Source organism: Pristis pectinata, chromosome 23, assembly GCF_009764475.1.
Source record: "Pristis pectinata isolate sPriPec2 chromosome 23, sPriPec2.1.pri, whole genome shotgun sequence".
Classification (NCBI taxonomy): Eukaryota; Metazoa; Chordata; class Chondrichthyes; order Rhinopristiformes; family Pristidae; genus Pristis; species Pristis pectinata.
Window position 1 is genome coordinate 17,633,800 of NC_067427.1, and position 18,771 is coordinate 17,652,570.

Genomic DNA, 18,771 nt, shown 5'->3' on the forward strand with positions numbered 1-18,771 from the left:
AGGGAAGGAGGCAATGACCCTTGCTCTCTGGACATAGATACTAATGTATAATAGGTGAGGGTGCAATAAAGCTTAGCTGTGTCTGCCTGAACAGCTAAGTTACAACTTGAAGATGAAGATTGAGACCATGAGACTAACACACTGAAACATCTGTATTCCACTAGAGTCAGCAGAGGGAAGACATAGAGCCTATGAACAATGGAATCCAGCCCTTCCACTTGTGTTCCTGCTGCTCAACTTACATAGTAGACTATCCATCATCTGCAGTACAACCCTCACACCCATTGACTAGAACACAGAGACAAAGGAATCCCGAGCTGCATGAACTGAGCTTTTTTTTACAACTAGCCAAAGAACATAAAATGTACTGATAAGCACCCTTCATAACCACAGCATGTCCCAAAAGACTTTATAGACGATGAAGTAGAAAATATTATTTGTTGGATATGTAAGTAGCATTCTCCCCAGGGAAATTTAGGATGCTTATCTTTAACAGCAGGGATTTGTATTTGTCAGATCTCCTTAAACTCCCTTCCTTCCACACCCCCACCAATGTCTCCCTCAGATCCAACCAAGAGCATAGCTCATAGTATTAAGGTGTATACTGTGAACCTGATAATTGCTCTGGAAATTTGGAAGTGACCCACTGTACTAACTGTCCAAATAGACTTCAGTTATAAAGGTGGGGATTCTCTCTTAAGATGTGATGGATCCATTAATACCAAAACCCATGGTGAGGTATGCCATATTGGTTTCCACCTAATGTAAACTTGATCACTTCAACATTGGATTCCCCTTTTCTAAAGACTGCAATCAGTATTTTCCTGCTTGGTAACTGAAGATGGGGTGCCCTTGAAGAGCAGGGATCACTGATGCCTGGTAGACCACAAACTTTGTGCAGGCTTTGAGGCCTTTATCTTCACTCTTTTCCTCAAATGGCAAAAAGCTGTGCTGGCAGAAGTACCACCAATGCTGTCACTGCAAATTTTTCCAAATTTACAAGCAAACCAATGTCAGCATCCGTTCTCAGGCCAACATCTCCAGCACAGAGTCCCTGATTACATGGTTCAGTTGGCCAAGCCAGACCTCCATGGATGCACTGTTCTGAGCCTCACCATGCAGGCAAACAGAAGAAACCATTCAAGGATATTCTCAAAGCCTCCTTAAAAATGTGTAGCATCCCCACCAACTCATAAGGATCGTTGGCCCATGGCCGGTCAAAGTGGAAAAGGAGCTTTTCTCATTACTGCAGCTTGATGACATTACATTCACTGCACTGGCACAACTTTGGCCATCCAAACAAAATTGTGTTTGAACCTAATGTCCAGTCATTGGAAGCCCACCAAAGTTCAGCATAAATAGAATGGAAGTCACCTCTACTCCAAGGCACTGCCTAAGAAGTACATGCTAAAATCTTCAGGTGGGGTGTAGCAAATAGATCTCTACCTACAGCAGTCTCAACTTCTGGAACACTGGATTGCTCTTTTCTAACTGTAACAAGCATTTTCCTGCCATTACTTACTTAAAAGCACAAGGATCCTCAAAATGCATCTGTCCAGCTGTTCCATGTTGACAGTACCCCATCAGGTGCTTTTGGACTAGGTGATCACAAGATACACTCAGAAAAGAAAGCAAGCTTTAGATAAGAGAACTAAGACTAAAATGAGAATAAGTACAATAATTAGATGGTTAATACAAATACTGTATCTGCTTTGATGCTGGTTATCTATTGTAGACATGTACCAGTAGTGGGTGCACTGGCTCTTCCATTGTGGAAGCTGTGGCTTCATGGAATATGCAAAGTGCGAGTGCAACAGCATAAATGGTGCTACTTAGCCAGCAACAGAAACACAGCCATGGGGTCGACACAGGCGAGTAGAGCTAACATTACATCATCTGGACCCACCCTCATATAAAATTTGACAAGCTTTCAATAAGTCACTGATTGATCAAATTACATAAATTGCATGGGTCAGATCGCCAAGAGAAAGAGCATGACCTTTCCCCCAGCTTCCCATCACTCCTCCCAGACTTGAATTGAATCAGAATACCTTGGGGGGGGGGGGGGGGGGAGGAGGAGGAGGAGGAGGAGGAGGAGGAGGAGGGCAAGTGACTGGGGATGAACAAAAAGCACAAAGTGACAATTGATTCTTAATTTGTTTTGGCATCCCCAGAATGTAAAGAACTATTTTAATTAAAACAGAAAAGCATATGCCTAAATCAACTAATCAATTATTACTTACACATCACTCATATTGCCCATTAGTTATGAGTGTAACTCTAACTGGAACTACTCAGCTCACTTGAGGTCATGCCACCATATTATTTCTGAAATTACATATATTGTGTTAACATTGTAGGCCCATTGAGAACACAGAGTCTGTAATTAAAGCTGGAACATAAAAAATCATTTACAAGGAATTGGAAACATACAACTTTGGTGCTACCTTAAAGACCAAGCTCACAAGCTCGTTATCAGATCATCAGCTGCAGATCAAGAACTGAAGATCAGCACATCTAAAGGAACAGGTGCCTCAACAACAAATCATTTATTAATTATTCCTTATTTTTCTTAAAAGTTTATAACCGTTGACATTTGATTAACTGGCACAGCCCAAGAGATTTCACACAATCAAAATTTTTCAAGACAAACCATGGAAGCACAATTTACAAAAAAAACAGGAAAAGGAAGGAAGGAGGGACAAGGGCAGAGAGAGAAAGAGAGAGAGAGAGAAAATACAGCTGGAAAGTCGGGGGTGGGGAGAATTTGACTCAAAAGGCAAGAAGAGATTAAAATAAAGAAGGTAAAAGGGATAAAGTGAGAGAAAACGCTAATTCCTTATCGAATAAAAAATGACATGAATTAACATTTTCTTGTGCAACACCAAATGATTCTGCTGCGTGTCATCTTGACACTGTGTCATGCACAGAGGTTCCTCCCTATAATGCATCTGATGCATTATCGTAGCAGGACATTAAAAGTTCCTCAGTGTTTACACAGACTCCACGCTTGACAGGAAGTAGTGTGAGTTGGTGACAGCTTATCTTCAGCCTTTAACTCGATGTGTCCATCCGCTCCTCCTTAAAGTTCTCACAGAATTTGATGACCTGTCTGTGGGATGGAGAAATAAAAGAGTAATCACTTTAAAAACAGATTCGTATATTAACAACATTGCTTTTAATCAAAAGTTTAATGATATCAGAGGAAAGTGAAAAGAGTAAATAAAAATAGAAAAACTTCAGATGCTGGAAATTGGAAATAAAAAGAGAAAAGGCTGGAAAGGCAGCATCTGTGGAAAGAGAAACAGTAAACGCTTCCAGTCTGGGACACTTCGTAAGACCTGCTGAGTGTTTCAGCATTTTCTGTTTTTATTATACAAGTGATAAGAGTACTTCATTCAGAGGAGCTCTGTCCTCTACATCCAATACAATGCCCACTGCCAATTATTGTAAGTTGATAACCTCAAACATTCAAGTCAGCATTACACAGAAGACACAAAATTATGTTCCTGTCACTTCAATCCAACTTCTAAAGGGCTCCCTACCATATTTAGTCGTGGTTCCATTCCTCTCACTGCATTTCTAGTCCAAGAATATCCTAGAGACACAAGAGATTCTGCAGATGCTGGAATCTGGAGCAACACACACAAAATGCTGGAGGAACTCAGCAGGTCAGGCAGCATCTATGGAGGGAAATAAATAATCGACGTTTTGGGTCGAAACCCTTCATCAGGACTGGAAAGGAAGAGGGCAGAAACCACAATAAAAAGGTAGGGGGAGGAGCACAAGCTGGCAGGTGATGGGTGAGTCCAGGTGAGAAGGGGAAGGTAGGTGGGTGGAGGAGGCGGATGACAGGGAATCATATAAGAAGCTGAGAGGTGATGGGTGGAAGAGGCAAAGGGCTGAAGGAGGAGGAGTCCAGTAGGAGTGGACAGTAGACCATGGAATAAGGGAAGTAGTGGGCAGGTCATGGGGTGGGGGAGGGGAAAGAGAAGGGGTGAGGGGGCCACAGGAATGAGGGAAAAATCAAGGGTGGGGGGGGGGGAACCCCACCCTGGCCTTCTGCCCGCTCTGGATCTTTTCATCACTAACTGCAGACAGGACATTAACCATCTCAATTTCACCACTCCCGTTACCTATTCCAACCTCACCCCCTGTGAACACACTGCCCTCCACTCTCTCCGTTCTAATCCTAATCTCACCATCAAACCCGCAGACAAGGTGCTGTTGTAGTCTGGCAGACTGATCTTTACCTTGCCGAAGCCAGACGTCAACTCTCGGACACCTCCTCTTACTTACCCCTCAACCAGGACCCCACCAAGGAGCATCAGGCCATTGTCTCCCACACCACTGACCTCATCACTTCTGGAGATCTCCCCCCTACAGCCTCCAACCTCATAGTTCCCCTAACCTGTACTGCCCATTTCTACTCCTACCTAAAAAAATCCACAAACCTAACTGTCCCATAGGCCCAATGTTTCTGCCAGCTCCCTCCCCACTGAACTCATGTCCTCATATCTCAACTCTATATTGTCCTCTTGGTCCAGTCCCTTCCCACCTATATCCGTGACACTTCGCATGCTCTCCATCATTTCAACAACTTTCAGTTTCCTGGCCAAGACCGCCTCATTTCGCTTCTTTCTTGACAACAGACCCAATGAGATCCCCTCCACCTCCACCTCCACCTTCCTCCATCTGGCAGAACTGGTACTCACCCTCAACAACTTCTCTTTCGGCTCCACCCACTTTCTCCAAACCAAAGGTGTAGCCATGGGCACTCGCATGGACCCCAACAATGCCTGACTTTTTGTTGGTTACATGGAACAGTCTGTGTACCAAGCCTACACCAGTAACACTCCTCAACTCTTTCTCTGCTACATTGACGACTGCATTGGTGCTGCTTCCTGCACCCATGCCGAGCTCGTCAATTTCATCAACTTTGCTTGCAATTTCCACTCTGCCCTCAAATTTACTTGCTCCATCTCTGACACCTCTCTCCCCTTGATCTTTCCATCTCCATCTCCAGAGACGGATTATCCAGTGACCTATTTTACAAACCCACTGACTACACCTCTTCCCACCCAGTCACTTGTAAGGGCGCTATCCCCTTCTCTCAGTTCCTCTGCCTCTGCCGCATCTGTTCCCATGATGAGGCTTTCCATTCCAGGAATCAGAGATGTCCCCCTTTTTTGTTTGGTACACATAGTTTCCCTTCCACTACCATCAATGCAGCCCCCACCCACATCTCCTCCATTTCCTGTATGTCTGCTCCCACTCCCCACCCGCTGACATAACAGGGACAGGGTTCCCCTTGTCCTCACCTACCACCCCACGAGCCTCCGCATCCAACACATCATTCTCCGCAACTTCTACCACCTCCAACAGTATCCCATCACCAGGCACATCTTCCCCTCACCCCCTCTCTCCGCTTTCTGCGGGGATTGCTCTCTCTGCAACTCCCTTGTCCACTCGCCCCTCCCCACCGATGACCCTGCCAGCACTTATCCCTGCAACATGCTACACCATACACCTCCTCCCTCACCACCATTCAGGGCCCTAGACAGTCCTTCCAGGTGAGGCAGCGCTTCACCTGTGAATCCGAGGGTGTCATTTATTGCATCCGGTGAGGCCTCCTCTACATTGGTGAGACCCAACACAGATTGGATGACTGCTTCATGGAGCACCTTCACTCTGCCGCAAAAGCAAGGATCTCCTGGTGGCCAGCCACTTTAATTCTAATTCCCATACTGACATGTCTATCCACAGCCTCCTCTACTGACATGTTGAGGCCAGATGAGGTTGGAGGAGCAACACCTCATATTTCACCTTGGTAGTCTGGTAGTCTCCGACCTGACGGCATCAACATCGGTTTCTCTATTTCCTGTAACCTCTCCCTTCTGTTTTCCCCGTTTTCCCCCCATCCCCCCTTTGTTTTCCCTCATTCCTGTGGCCCCCACGTCTTTCCCCTCCCCCAGGACCTCCATCCTATTCCCCACCTCCTACCCTTTATTCTACAGTCTACTGTCCACTCCTACCAGATTCCTCCTTCTTCAGCCCTTTGCCTCTTCCACCCATCACCTCTTAGCTTCTTACATCATTTCCTTTCATCCTCCTCCTCCACCCACCTACTTTCCCCCTCTCACCTGGACTCACCATCACCTGCCAGCTTGTGCTCCTTCCCCTACCTTTTTATTCTGGCTTCTGCCCTCTTCCTTTCCAGTCCTGATGAAGGGTCTCGACCTGAAATGTCATATTTCCCTCCATAAATGCGCCTGACCTGCTGAGTTCCTCCAGAATTTTGTGTGTTACCCAAGAATATCCAATTTTGTATTCTTAGGGGTTGAACAAATACCCATCATGGAAGTTTCAGGGAGTCCACATTTAAGATTTAAATCCTTGCTGCTGATGACTGCAGATTTCAATGTTCTGAAATACAGTTGTCCATGAGAACCGCACAAGCTTCAGAAATGCAAACAGGATCCTGGCTGGGTTTTGTGACCAGATTGCCAGGGACTGAGAGGCTGCCAATAGCTTTAATACTGCAAATGGATTCTAGTCTGAATACGACTGCCAATTTGTAGGTAGTTTTATGAACTTAACCTTTTCCTGGTGTTTGGCTGTGGCTCAACTTATTTGATTTGGATCCTTGGAGCATCTAGTGCAAGATTTGTCCTATGATTCTATGGTGTCACTTTCTGGTGTAACGTTAAAAGCTGAACCACTGCACTGTGAGATAATGAAAGGATCAGACTGAAACCCTGTCTGCACTCCAGCTTTCCTATATAACCTCTGGCTCAAAGTTCTCTGAATGGGACACATAGTCCTGCCTTTGAGAGTTTTACTTACTCTGCCATTTCTTTGGTCTCTGATCTAGCTGCGTCACTTTCGATCACTCCCTTCAGCAGTTCAATTCCATTCTCTTTTATTAACAACGTGCAGTATTTCTCAGCTGAAGATTTAAGTTATTAAGCGTTAGGTTCACAAACTGCTATCAGCTCAAATGCAGCATCTAATTTTCTGATCCAACATTTTCTCCCCCCAACTGTAAGCTTTTAAAAAATTAAAAAATTATTATTCCCGAAAACCTAGTGCTTCAAATTCAACATCAGATTGGTGTTTGGATAGGAGAGTGGGATATGTGGGAAGAGATTAGAAGTGGCAGTGAGTGATGCACAATTGAATTTTTTCCTCCCCTTGTTGTTTTCTTACAGGACATAACAGTCTGACGATAGCACAGAACAAATTTTCCCGGCACAAGGTATTATTTGTAACGCTGCTGCAGTATTGAGCAGCTAACCCAATGATAGTTAATTCAAATCCCAGCACAATTAGTGAAATTGCCATGAAACCCAAATTGTTCAATAATACCAGCACAGGCGTGATGGCATCCTAGTGCAGTGCATCATTCCACAAATATCTTCCAGTTTAGGAACACTGCCCAGTCTGGTATGGTACTTGCATTACGTGCTTCAATCTTAATTACTCACAGTATTTATAGCATTTTAAGATGATTCCTAGGAATATTATCTGACAAGATCTGACACAGAGCTACTTAAAGGGACACCATTCATTAAAGTAGGCTTTAAGAAACACCTTAATGGAAGGAGAGAGAGTTGGAGAAGTTAGGGATAGAATTCCAGAGCTTAGGGATTAGACAGTTGAAAGTACAAGTGCCAGTGGTGGCATGGAGAACATCAGGAATGCACAAGCAGCTGGAATTTGAGCAATGGAGAAATCTCTGAGGGTTGTAGTGCTTGAAGAGGTTACAGAAGTTATAAGGGTCATGGCCACAAAAGGATTTTAAAACGATAAAGAATTAATGATCTCCAAAGTGCAGGGTATAGGATTGTAGTGGTGATGTTTCTGGACTAGTAGTTCAGAACCCTGGAATAAGAAATCCCACTATGAATATGAGTTTGAGAAATTTAATTCCCTTGCCATTGAATTCGTTGAAATGAATATTAGAGACACATCACTAAACAGTACTTACGATAGACAGATGTGAGGTTAAAGAGTGCCCAGGTTGCCCAGTGTTGGCTGACTGGAGCCACTCGCTGAGGAAGAAGGCGTAAGATTGGCTCAAATGATCTGCAGGAAGGAAGAAAGGAATGACAGTTCAAAAGGTCCTCTGCTCAGAATACCATTACTGGCCTAAACATCCCACCACTAGCTAACTGTTCCATCACTAGCTCTCCAATTAGCAGCACCCAGGAAAGCTAAAAATCACTGACTAAAGCACACTTCTTCTCTGGCCCCGTTGATATTCAGCAAAATGTCTACCACTGGAGAAAAGCCCAACCGGCCAAAATGCAAATTTAGCCAAGTCAAAACACCCATTGATGACTGAAAACATTAAAATGACTCTTGCTGTTGACACAAAGAACCAATAGTACACTGGCCAAAGTACACACCTCCCACTGGCCAAGGCAATCCACCACTATCCAAAAGCACCCTGCCACTGGTCAACACAGGGGCAGTGTCTTAAATTAACTGCAAAGCTAAAAACCACACGATCCCAACTTTCCCCACATACCCTCCCACTCCCATAATCAGCTCATAATATCATGCCACAGCGAATAATTCCACCTCTCACCTGTAATTAATGTTTCTTCTTGAATTTTCATCCCAGCTGGAGATTGCTCGCCACATTCGATCCATCACTTCAACCCGACGAGGTTCTGTGATGGTCCAGGCTTCATCTCCATCAAATATGATATGTGAAAGTACCCCACAGGCATTATACGACACCTCTATCCCATCAGCATTGCTTTCTAAGAGACGGCTGTGAAAGAAACATAATAACACTCACGTTGTGTGCAGGTTGGGGGGGGGGAGGAGGGGAGGAGAGAGGACACAGAAAGCAATTGGTTTTACAATATGTATCTTTCTTACTGAGAAACATGCTCACAAGGAGATGCACTTTGTAGCTAGATCCAGGAATAAATAGCACTTTAATTTCAGTTTACAATGGAGTAAATTCACAGAGCTATTCACTGGAGACACAAGAGACTGCAGATGCTGAAATCAGGAGCATCAAACAATCTGCTGGAGGAACTCAGCGGGTCGAGCAGCATCTGTGGGAGGAAAGGAATTGTTACAGGGCTTCAACTCAAAACGTCGACAATTCCTTTTCTCCCACAGATGCTGCTCAACCTGCTGAGCTCCTCCAGCAGATCGTTTGTTGCTCCAGAGAGATTTACTGTCTGATGCATCTTTACAGTTTATTGCTGGTAACGACTAGAACATTAGTCTAATTAACTGGATTAACATATATAGGGATAATTCTTGTTCAATATTTTCACCCTCTTTTATGGAAGAAAATAATTACTACAACATAGTAGCTCTTTGAAAGAGCTTTCTAATTAATGTGCCCATTATCCTATGAATAATTTCCTTTGAACATATTTTCTTTGAAAGTTACTTTTTAATTTGTTTTTACCATCATTTCAGGCTGCACTGATCATAATCTCTAATAGTAAAAGAAAATGCTTCTAATTTTCCCACTAGATATTTTAAGAATTAGTTTAAACCTGCATCCTCTGGCTACCACTCTCCTATAAGTGGAAAGTATTTCTCCCTTTCAGCTATTATCAAAGCCCCTCATAATTTTGAAACCCTCAATACACCTCCCCTTAAATTACTCTGCTCCAAGGAGAACAATTCCAGCATCTCTAGTCTGAACTGAAGCCATGCATCCCTAGTACTAGTTTATTAAATTTCCTCTGCACCTCTCTCCAAGTCTTGACATCTTTCCTAATTTCTTTGATGTTTTTGTTGGGGGTAATTATGACTGCTTGTTAATGCAAAACATGAAGCAACTGAGTATCATATCTTGCCTTTCTGTTGGTCATGGCGGATTTATTTCTTATTACTACATGCATGCCTTGATTGTGAAATGAAAATCCATCAAATTCAGTTCTGAAATGCTCAATCCACTTTTAACCTCAACAGCTTTCTGGTGGACAGAATTCCAGATTTCCATTAGCCTTTGTGTGACTAAGATTCCTGACATCACCCTAGCTCTAAATTTAAGCACTTGCCGTGGGTGCCTCCCAGCAGAGGAAGTAGATTCTTTTTTCTTCTGCTGGGGGATTTCTCTTTTAATCATCTACAACACCTTAACTGGTTTGCTCATTAATTTCTCCAAACTCAAGTAAATACCAGCCTAGTTTATGCAGTTACAATTGAACTGTTTTAGCCCTACAATCATTCTGATAAATCTGAGCTTTGTATTCCACCACCCCCCCCCCCCCCCCCCCCCAAGGCCAATATATCCTTGGATTATTTTAACCCAATTTGACTGGCGTTGGGTTAGCAATAGTAAGTCAGCACAGGTGGCTGCAGAAAATAAACTGATCTAATCTCATTAGTTTCCTGGCAGGCATTGTAGGTTAAAACTATTCCACCAACCCTCTCCCTTCCCCAAGACTTAGAGATGACTACACTGAGAGTTACTTTCTGTACTTCTTGTATGAAGTGAGATCAATAATATAGGAAAAAACACGTGCAGAAGCAGCTCATGCCCCACACTGAAGGAACAAATGGATTGGACCAGCTCTGTTTCCGAATTAATTCTAACACAGTGAGCTCACAGCAACACAGGCAGGATTGCAGCAACTGGATATGGAAAATGTCAATCTGATTAGTTATGTGGAAGGATTGGAGAAGGTGAGATTGCTCTCCTCACCCCTTGGCAGGTTACAAGGTGACTTAGAAGAGGTGCTCAGAAATCATGAAAAGATTTTAATACAGCAAGTAGGGAGAAACACTTTCTACTGGCAGGACAGTCATGGATAGAAGGTAATTGCTAAACAAAAAACCAGAGGGGAGGTTTCTTTTTGCAGTGAGTTTTGATCTGAAATGGACCACCTGAAATGATGATAGAAGTTGATTCAATATTAACCTACACATGGTACATGCTTATGAACATACAAGTGAAAATTAGTAGATTAAGGGAAACAAGTAGGGAAGGAAGAATAACTGGACAGCTCTTTCCAAGTGCCAGCACAGGCAGCATAGACTGAATAGCCTCTCCTTTGCTGAATGATTCAACCGAGGAGCAGAGTGACCAAGCTGCTGGGAAGAGGTGCAAGAATAGTGCTGAAAGTTACATCATTGGAGGAGGATAAGATAAGATTTCTTTATTAGTCACATGTACATCGAAACACACAGTGAATTGCATCTTTTTGCGTAGAATGTTCTGGGGGCAGCCCGCAAGTGCCGCCATGCTTACTTTTACACAATTGGGTGAAAAATAATACACTAAAGGAGATATTTTGGTGAAGATGGCATAAACAGTGATTGCAACAATGTGGGAGGGGTGCGGGAAGGGTTGAGAAAAATAGAAATAACTGAAATAACTTCTGGAATCACAAATTATTTTTTCCAACTATTCCCTCAAAACAGACCTGAAGACACTGATAAACTGTGTGGTCATAAGGTACGGCCGAAGCTGTTTGACCTCAGCAACATTTCCCAGGAGTCCCAGCATGTTCCGGTGTAATTCCTGTTTTCCTTGGAATTCCTAGGATTAAAGAGAGGAAAAAGAATGAAGAGAAAAGTAGGATGCAATAAATGGATAATCAGTGTTCTGGAAAATTCTGAGTGGCTCCTAGAGCCTGTACACACAACAGCTGAGCTCCAAGGTCCTACACCAACTACAGGGTGGTCTCCAATAAATACCATTGTTATTTGCACGAGATGAGGACATTGCTGGCAGGGCCAGTGTTTATTGTCCATTACTCCATGTATCGCACTGGAGCATCACCTTGAAATATTGCAGACCTGCTGAAGATAAACCCACAGTGCTGTTAGATAGGAAATTCCAGGCCCAATGAATGGCAATTCATTTCCATGTCGGAAACATGTGCAACTTGGGAGGGAAACTTACAAGTGGCGACCTTTCCAGGAGGATACTGCCCTTGTTCTTCTAACTAATAAAACTCCCAGCTTTGGAAGGTGTTAAAGTTGCTGCAATGCATCTTGTAGCTAGCAGACACTGGAACTACACCAGAGTGTTGCAGTAGCTGAGGGAATTGATGTTTAAGATGATACAGGAGGTATCATTCAGACAGGCTGCTTTTTCCTGCATGGTATTTAGCTTTTAAACTGTTATGGGAGGTGCACTGATCCAGGCAGAGAATATGCTATCACATATTCATCACCAAATTCTGTGAGCTCATAGTTCACCACTGCCTTCATTCTATTGTTACTGTCAAAACAAGAAACCGACCCCAGCTCAGTGAAGAATGTGGAACAGCATACCAGCAGCTGCCCAGAGATATCTAAAACTGGTGAAACAACACAGACTGACATGCACAATGAAATGCAGTTGGGTAGTATGGAGATGATTCTGCTGCAGAATATCCATTCACAAAGCTGGCAGCAACAGTGGTTGGTCCTGTTAAGCTTACTGCTAGAAATACTGAAAATGGGAGATTGAATATCAAGAGTTAATGTTAGACTGACCAAATTCACCAAGAGACACCATTAAATAAGACACCTCCTATTTATTTGTAATGATTGAGTGTAGACTGATGGGGTGATAATTGGCTGAATTGTTTTTCTTCTACTTTTCTTCGAGAGGGGCATTCTTCCACTTTGCAAGTAGGTATCAGTGTTGTAGCTGTACTGGAGTATCATTGCTGGAGGTGTGACTGGTTCTGGAGCAATAGCCCTCAGGATTACAGCCATGACCCTTGCCAGAACTCATTGTTTTTATTGTGAACAGTGCATACTGCCTTCTCAATGGCACATGAACCAAATCCATTTGCTGAAGATGGTGAGGAACTTCAGAGATGATAAAGGTGGATTACTGGCTTGGCACTTGTGGCTGAAGGTGAGCACAAAAACTTCAAATATATATTTTATTCTTACTTGCTGGACTCTTCTGTTATGGATGGAAGTAATTACGGAGCCATTACCTCCCCTTGGTCTTTTAATTATCCACTACCATGTGACTGGATGTGACAGGACTGCCATATTTTGATCCTACAACCAACAGAGCTGATCAGTCAATTGCACACTCCTTCCATTTCACATTGTCACCATCACTAGAGTGATATCTTGCTTACAGGTGTACCCAGTGGTGCTCCTTGCATGCTTTCTATAGAATCACCAAACCAGGCTTGGTCTCTTGGCTTGATGCTAATAGCAGCGATGGGTACATTGGGATAAGAGATTGCAGATTGTGGTGGATTGTAATTCTGCAGTTGCTGATGTCTCACAGGACCTCATGTATGCCCAGCTTTTAGCTAACAAAAAATGTGTTCTGATTCTTTAGGATTTATTATGATTTTAATACCTCACAACATGATAAAAGGTATCCTTGGTGTATGTGTTCTCACCTATTGGTACTATTGTGGACAGGCATATTGGCGAGGATGAGACCTCACAGATTTTTCCCTCATTTTAGTTCTCTTCTTTTCTACTGCAGGCCCAATCTTACAGCTGTGTCCTTAAGGACCCAGTAGTACATTGAAGGCCACTTCTCTCCCAGAGTAAATTTTGGTCCCACTGCCTGCATCAATTGCATTTGGGTTTTCAAAGCCAACTATAGTTGGACTTCCACTCCGGCTGCACTACATTGAGCTCCCATTATCGCACACCAGCTATAAGGCGAGTCCCCGTAAACTTCAAGTAAATGAAAACTATAGAGAACACCATCAGTCACATTTAATTAGCCAACTGTGCTACTATTCACAAGCAAACAGAGAGAGACAATCTAGTGATTTTATCCTAAAATGCACATTGAACATGTAAAAGGAAGTACACACCCTCCAGAGAGGAACTTACATTCAAACACTCAAGAAACAACTTCATTCCGTTGCAGTTTAGGAACATCTCACAGTTGTCAGGAGTCTCATCTGTAATGTTCCACAGTGCACTCCATGAAAACTCCATCACTTGGTCACACTGCACAGGGAAAGAATGAGATGCACAGGGAATATGTTAGAAATATTTCACATTTAACTTCTAGTTCACAAATAAGCAGAATATTGTACAAAATGATTTAACATTGGATAGAAGTAAAAGGAAAATTCTCTAAAGCCTAAAATCTTCAATAAAAATATCAAAAAACACATATCAGATCTGGTGCTGTCCATGGAGAAAGGAACAGTCAACATTCCGCCAGTTCTGATGAAAGGTTCCCAACCTGAAACTTTAACTTTGTTTCTCTTTCCACAGATGTTACCTGACCTGCTGTGTGTAGTATTCTCTAGAAGAGTACCAGACTCAGGAGGTGACCACAAGGTAAAGGCACATAAAAACACATCGGAAGCTATTGTTTCGGTCTTAAATTTCTCCTGAATTTCGACTGAGGTCCACGTCAAAATGACAAGTGAGCTTGGGGAGTATCAAATGTGGGGGATGGATAAACAGCTGAAGTCTATCCTGTCTTCATTCAATTTTTGCCCAAGTTTGCAATTTCCAATGGAAATCTAAATATTTCTTGGACATCTTCGTTCTCCTCTTGTGCTGAGTTGCCATGATCAGCTGTATCATACGAGCTTGGTTTGCCGCTGCTATGCAATCTGGGAAATGAAAGTGTGTCATTTGTCAAACTTATAGCAGAGCTAGATGGCACCTTAACCGAGAAGCCCAACCATTGTCATTTTCTACATTCAAAGGTGAAGAACACCCATTTGGGGGCAAGAAATTGCTGTGCTCAGCAAAGCATAGTTAATTGCCAACATCGTCCTGAGCAATAAAGCTTTATGCATGTGGTCAATTACTGCAGAGGTGCTGTGCTGTGAGAGGAATCTGATAGTAGGCGAGGCATTAAAATGAGGTGAATGATAACTATATTGAAAACATGTAGTTCTTCCTGGCATACTGAACAATACTTATCCCTCAATGAACATCGCTAAACAGATAATCTGATCATAAACTTTTGTTGGATCTTCCTGTGTGCAAATAGTCTACCAGCTTTCCTACATTATAACTGTGACTTGATTGGTTGTAAACTGCTTTGAAATATCATGAGGTTCTGAAAGGCCTTCAACAATACAAGTGTTTTTCTTTAACTTACCACTTTGTCTGCCAGTTTCTTTTGAATCAGTTTCAACATTGTCTGGAACGTGAATTAAAACAGGTTAGAAACACAGTCCACAAGGTCAAATTTAAAATACATTCGAACACATATCTCATTCTACTTTCTACTCAGAAGCAAATATTTTTAGAGATCTAAAATTAGATTAAAATTAATCATCGAACTTTGGCCCCAACATCCCAAACTGTTCAACTCTGTGTGCGTTGGGAGCACTAAAGCATTAAATACAGATTGTATTTCATGAAAAGCCTGCTGAAAGCTATAGAAAGTAACTTCAAAAGTTGATTCTTAATTAAAATGTAAGGAAAGGCTTACATTTTTTTTCACCTCTGCCAAACAAATTTACAAAATGTGAAATGTTTACAGCAAAGTAACAGGTGATTCAGCCTAATCACAACTACAATAATAACCGGCTGCTCAGAACTGGATTGTCACTTGTTTGAGCTTACTCTCCATAAATTGGTTGGTGCATTTTTTATAATAGTGACCACATTTTGCAAACACTTTACCGTCTGTAAAGCACTTTGGGACAAATACAACTCCTTGTTATGATGATATCCGGTTTACATAAATTGAGTAAAAGCACAGCATAACTTGGAATGAACCATTAGCTTACATTTCCATCCACATCGCCCCCACCACCACCCCAATAGCATGCTTCACCAGCAGAGTTAAAACTAAGTTACAATGACAATGATACAACAGTATGGTGCTTCCCCCAGTCCTTATTTTCACCATACTTACTGTAACAAATCCCATTTTTCCTACTGCTTCCTTGTGGTCGTTGTCAACTTGGCAGACCAGTGCATTGCAAAGGTGCACTGCAATGCGCTGGATGGACTCATCCTGCCGTGTCTGATTGAGGATGCCCAGGAGTAGCTCATTCACCCGCCGATACTGAAATTCCAGCTCCTCTGGAATACTGAAATTACAGAGCGTCAAGCAGCAATTCCGTTGTACCTACAATGCCAGGCAAAGGAGTATGATTAAGCACAGAATACAAATCAACAGCAAGAAACTGCTAATTGTGGAGGAGTAGATGCAAGGTGAAAACTGGAGGGAAAGAGGGATTAAACAAAAAGCCTGGTTTTAGAGGACTAGGGAATCAGGGGCAAGAAAGTAATCAGGAGGGAAGAGATGAGGGGTGGGAGGGTTCTCAAGGTGTCAACTCAGCTACCAACCTGCTGTATACCATTTCTTGTATAAATCTTTCGAGACTAACACAACTGGGTCTGTATTTATGCTGAAAGGAACTGTACTGTCTAGTCTATACATTAAAAAGCTCAAGTCCACGCAGTTTATAGACGTGCATATGGGTTGAACAGGTATATTCATACCGTCACCTCGTGGTAGGACTCCATACCATTCAGCACCACCTGAATGACCTGGCGGCGGAGCTTGATGCTCTGTTCATGCCGGTAGTCTGAGCCAGTCAGGTAGAAGAGTGCCGCACTGCCCGTCACCTGAACACTTTTGTCAAATTTGTGATACTTCAGTGCAGAGATCACCAGCTACAACAAAGAGAAAAGATGTTCAAAATAGTCTCCTTCTATATTGTTACTAGCACTGTGGTTAGTACATCTCTTAATGCCTTTCTACAAATAATCATTCCTTCATCTTTATACAGAGACCCACACACATCATTATTACCACAATCCCTCACAGTTGCTTGATCACCTTTAGGGTTTATAGAAGAACTACCTAAACATTTTCTCCTAAATTGGCATAAGGTTTTAATCTGCATGTCTCAGGTTTCCCTCCATCCCATGTCGCTGAGCTAAACTTGGTATCTTCTAAATTCCTGTTTCCTGATTTACCTTGCCATCCCTTACTGAGGAACTGCTGCGCTGCTAGAGGTGGCATTTTTTAGATGAGACATTGTATGGAGGCAGTTTCCCCACAGCTCAATTTTGAAGTACTGTAAGAGATTCTCCCCAGTGTTACCTGTGTCACATCACTGAATACAGTTCAAAAATGTTTATTGTTTGCAAAATGCATTGGGATAACTGGAGGTTGTGAATGATACAAGTCTTCTTTCCCCCTAAACTTAATTTTCTAGTAAAAAGCTTGATCTCTTAAAAAAAGGATAAAATCATGGTTCAGATGAAGATTTTTATCTCATCCTTCCAGAATACTGCAACCTCTACCAGTTTCCTAATCACTACATCTCATCTTTCTGTATTTTTGTTTGGGTGGGTGGGTGGGGGGGAGGAGGTGGAAGAGAGAGAAACCCAGGCTATCATTTTTGTGAATTTTGCCTATTTTTGAATCTGTGATCACCTTATATTTTTATTACATCTATAAGTTGGGCAGACCAATTTATTCTCTGCAGAAACGCACTGCAAAAACAGAAGGACAAAAGTGGCCCAGTAGCAAAACAAGAACACATCACGAAGTTGACCAAGCACCATGCATAACTCCTGGAGGCAAGCAGTGATTTCTTTACATTTACTCCGTTAAAAGGGGGCTTCCGTTCTATTCTAAAAAGGTTACTTTCCAATTCATTGAACTCTTCCTTACTTTTGACCTTTGAACCTTACCTGTAGGGCACGCAATGGCTGGTCACATTGTTCAATACGTGCAATATCAAAGAGATGATTTATTGCACGTGAAGCAATCTCTGGTCGATATTCTGTATAAGCTTCAATGGCATTCAGGATTTGGTCCTCATTTGCTTCACCAGTTATCTAGTAACAGTAGCAGAACTGTAACACAATCTGCAGATCAATTGTGCAGAAGAATTCAAACCGTGCCTATGGGCTCAAAAGTGCTTATTATTGAACGTAAGCAGTAACAATAGATAATTTATACACACGTGCGCACGCAAACCTAAATGAGCATCCTAACTAATGTTCTAAAGAGTAATAGTGAGGAATGGCAGCCCCACTCACCTTATCAGCAGGAATATGTGTTAGATTGCACAGTGTGGTATCAAATAATCCCAGGAACTGAAAGGATCTCTTTAGTTCACGGAATGGTTCAATGCTGCTCTTTTGTGGCTCATTACTGAACACATAAAACAAATGAGATAAATTAGTTCAGATTTATCACATTTCTCAGAAACTTGGTGTACGTTTTTTTTGCCTCACCATTACCAGCTGAACTTTCAACTTTTTAAGGTCCATAATTCCAAAGTTCTCTCTTCAAATCTATGAACAGTCTCATCCTTTAAGATATCTCTTAAACTTACCTTTTCGATCAGGTGTTTGAGCACCTGGCTCACTGTCAATTTTCATCTAAAATGGTTACTCTCCCCTGCAGCACCATGAGATATTTTCCTATATTAGAGATGTTCTATGTAAATGCACAAAATTGTTTTAAAGTACAGAGTGACAAATGACTAATTAAATGGTTTTATTTATTAAAATTTGAACACTGGCTGGGACATTGTGAGAACATTCCTGTTCTTTTCCAATACTTCCATGAGGTTTTCAACTTCTGTCTCAACAACTACAACAGGCACATAAAACTTCACATTAACCTCTTATCCAAAGGACTATTGGACTAGAGTATCAAGTCAGATTATGCACTCAACTCTAAGTGGCACTGAACCCAGCAATGGGAATCTATGTACAGGTATATGACACTGGACATTATTCAAAGATTGGTAGAGAGTTCACATAGTGTCATGTGCCAAGCAGTTTAACCAATCATTCATCTCACTGCTATTTGTAGGATCTATAAAAATTGGCTACTACTCTTGCCTTTTTAAAGGACTA

General features: G+C 42.2%; 1 protein-coding gene across 5 annotated transcripts in view; it reads right to left on the reverse strand.

The window, feature by feature from the left end:
- Nucleotides 1-2,164: 2,164 nt before the first annotated feature.
- The window catches only part of zer1 (zyg-11 related, cell cycle regulator), a 31,854-nt gene continuing 15,247 nt past the window's right edge, over nt 2,165-18,771 (reverse strand). For all 5 annotated transcript variants that reach the window (XM_052036765.1, XM_052036766.1, XM_052036767.1 and 2 more), the window contains 11 exons: nt 17,944-18,058; nt 17,593-17,739; nt 16,390-16,563; nt 15,797-16,012; nt 15,032-15,073; nt 13,795-13,914; nt 11,409-11,524; nt 8,594-8,782; nt 7,991-8,088; nt 6,847-6,949; nt 2,165-3,112 (listed from right to left, as the gene is read on the reverse strand). In XM_052036765.1, the coding sequence (XP_051892725.1) occupies nt 3,055-3,112; nt 6,847-6,949; nt 7,991-8,088; nt 8,594-8,782; nt 11,409-11,524; nt 13,795-13,914; nt 15,032-15,073; nt 15,797-16,012; nt 16,390-16,563; nt 17,593-17,739; nt 17,944-18,058 (1,378 nt within the window). In that variant the 3' untranslated portion in view covers nt 2,165-3,054. The remainder of the gene's footprint in view (nt 3,113-6,846; nt 6,950-7,990; nt 8,089-8,593; nt 8,783-11,408; nt 11,525-13,794; nt 13,915-15,031; nt 15,074-15,796; nt 16,013-16,389; nt 16,564-17,592; nt 17,740-17,943; nt 18,059-18,771) is intronic.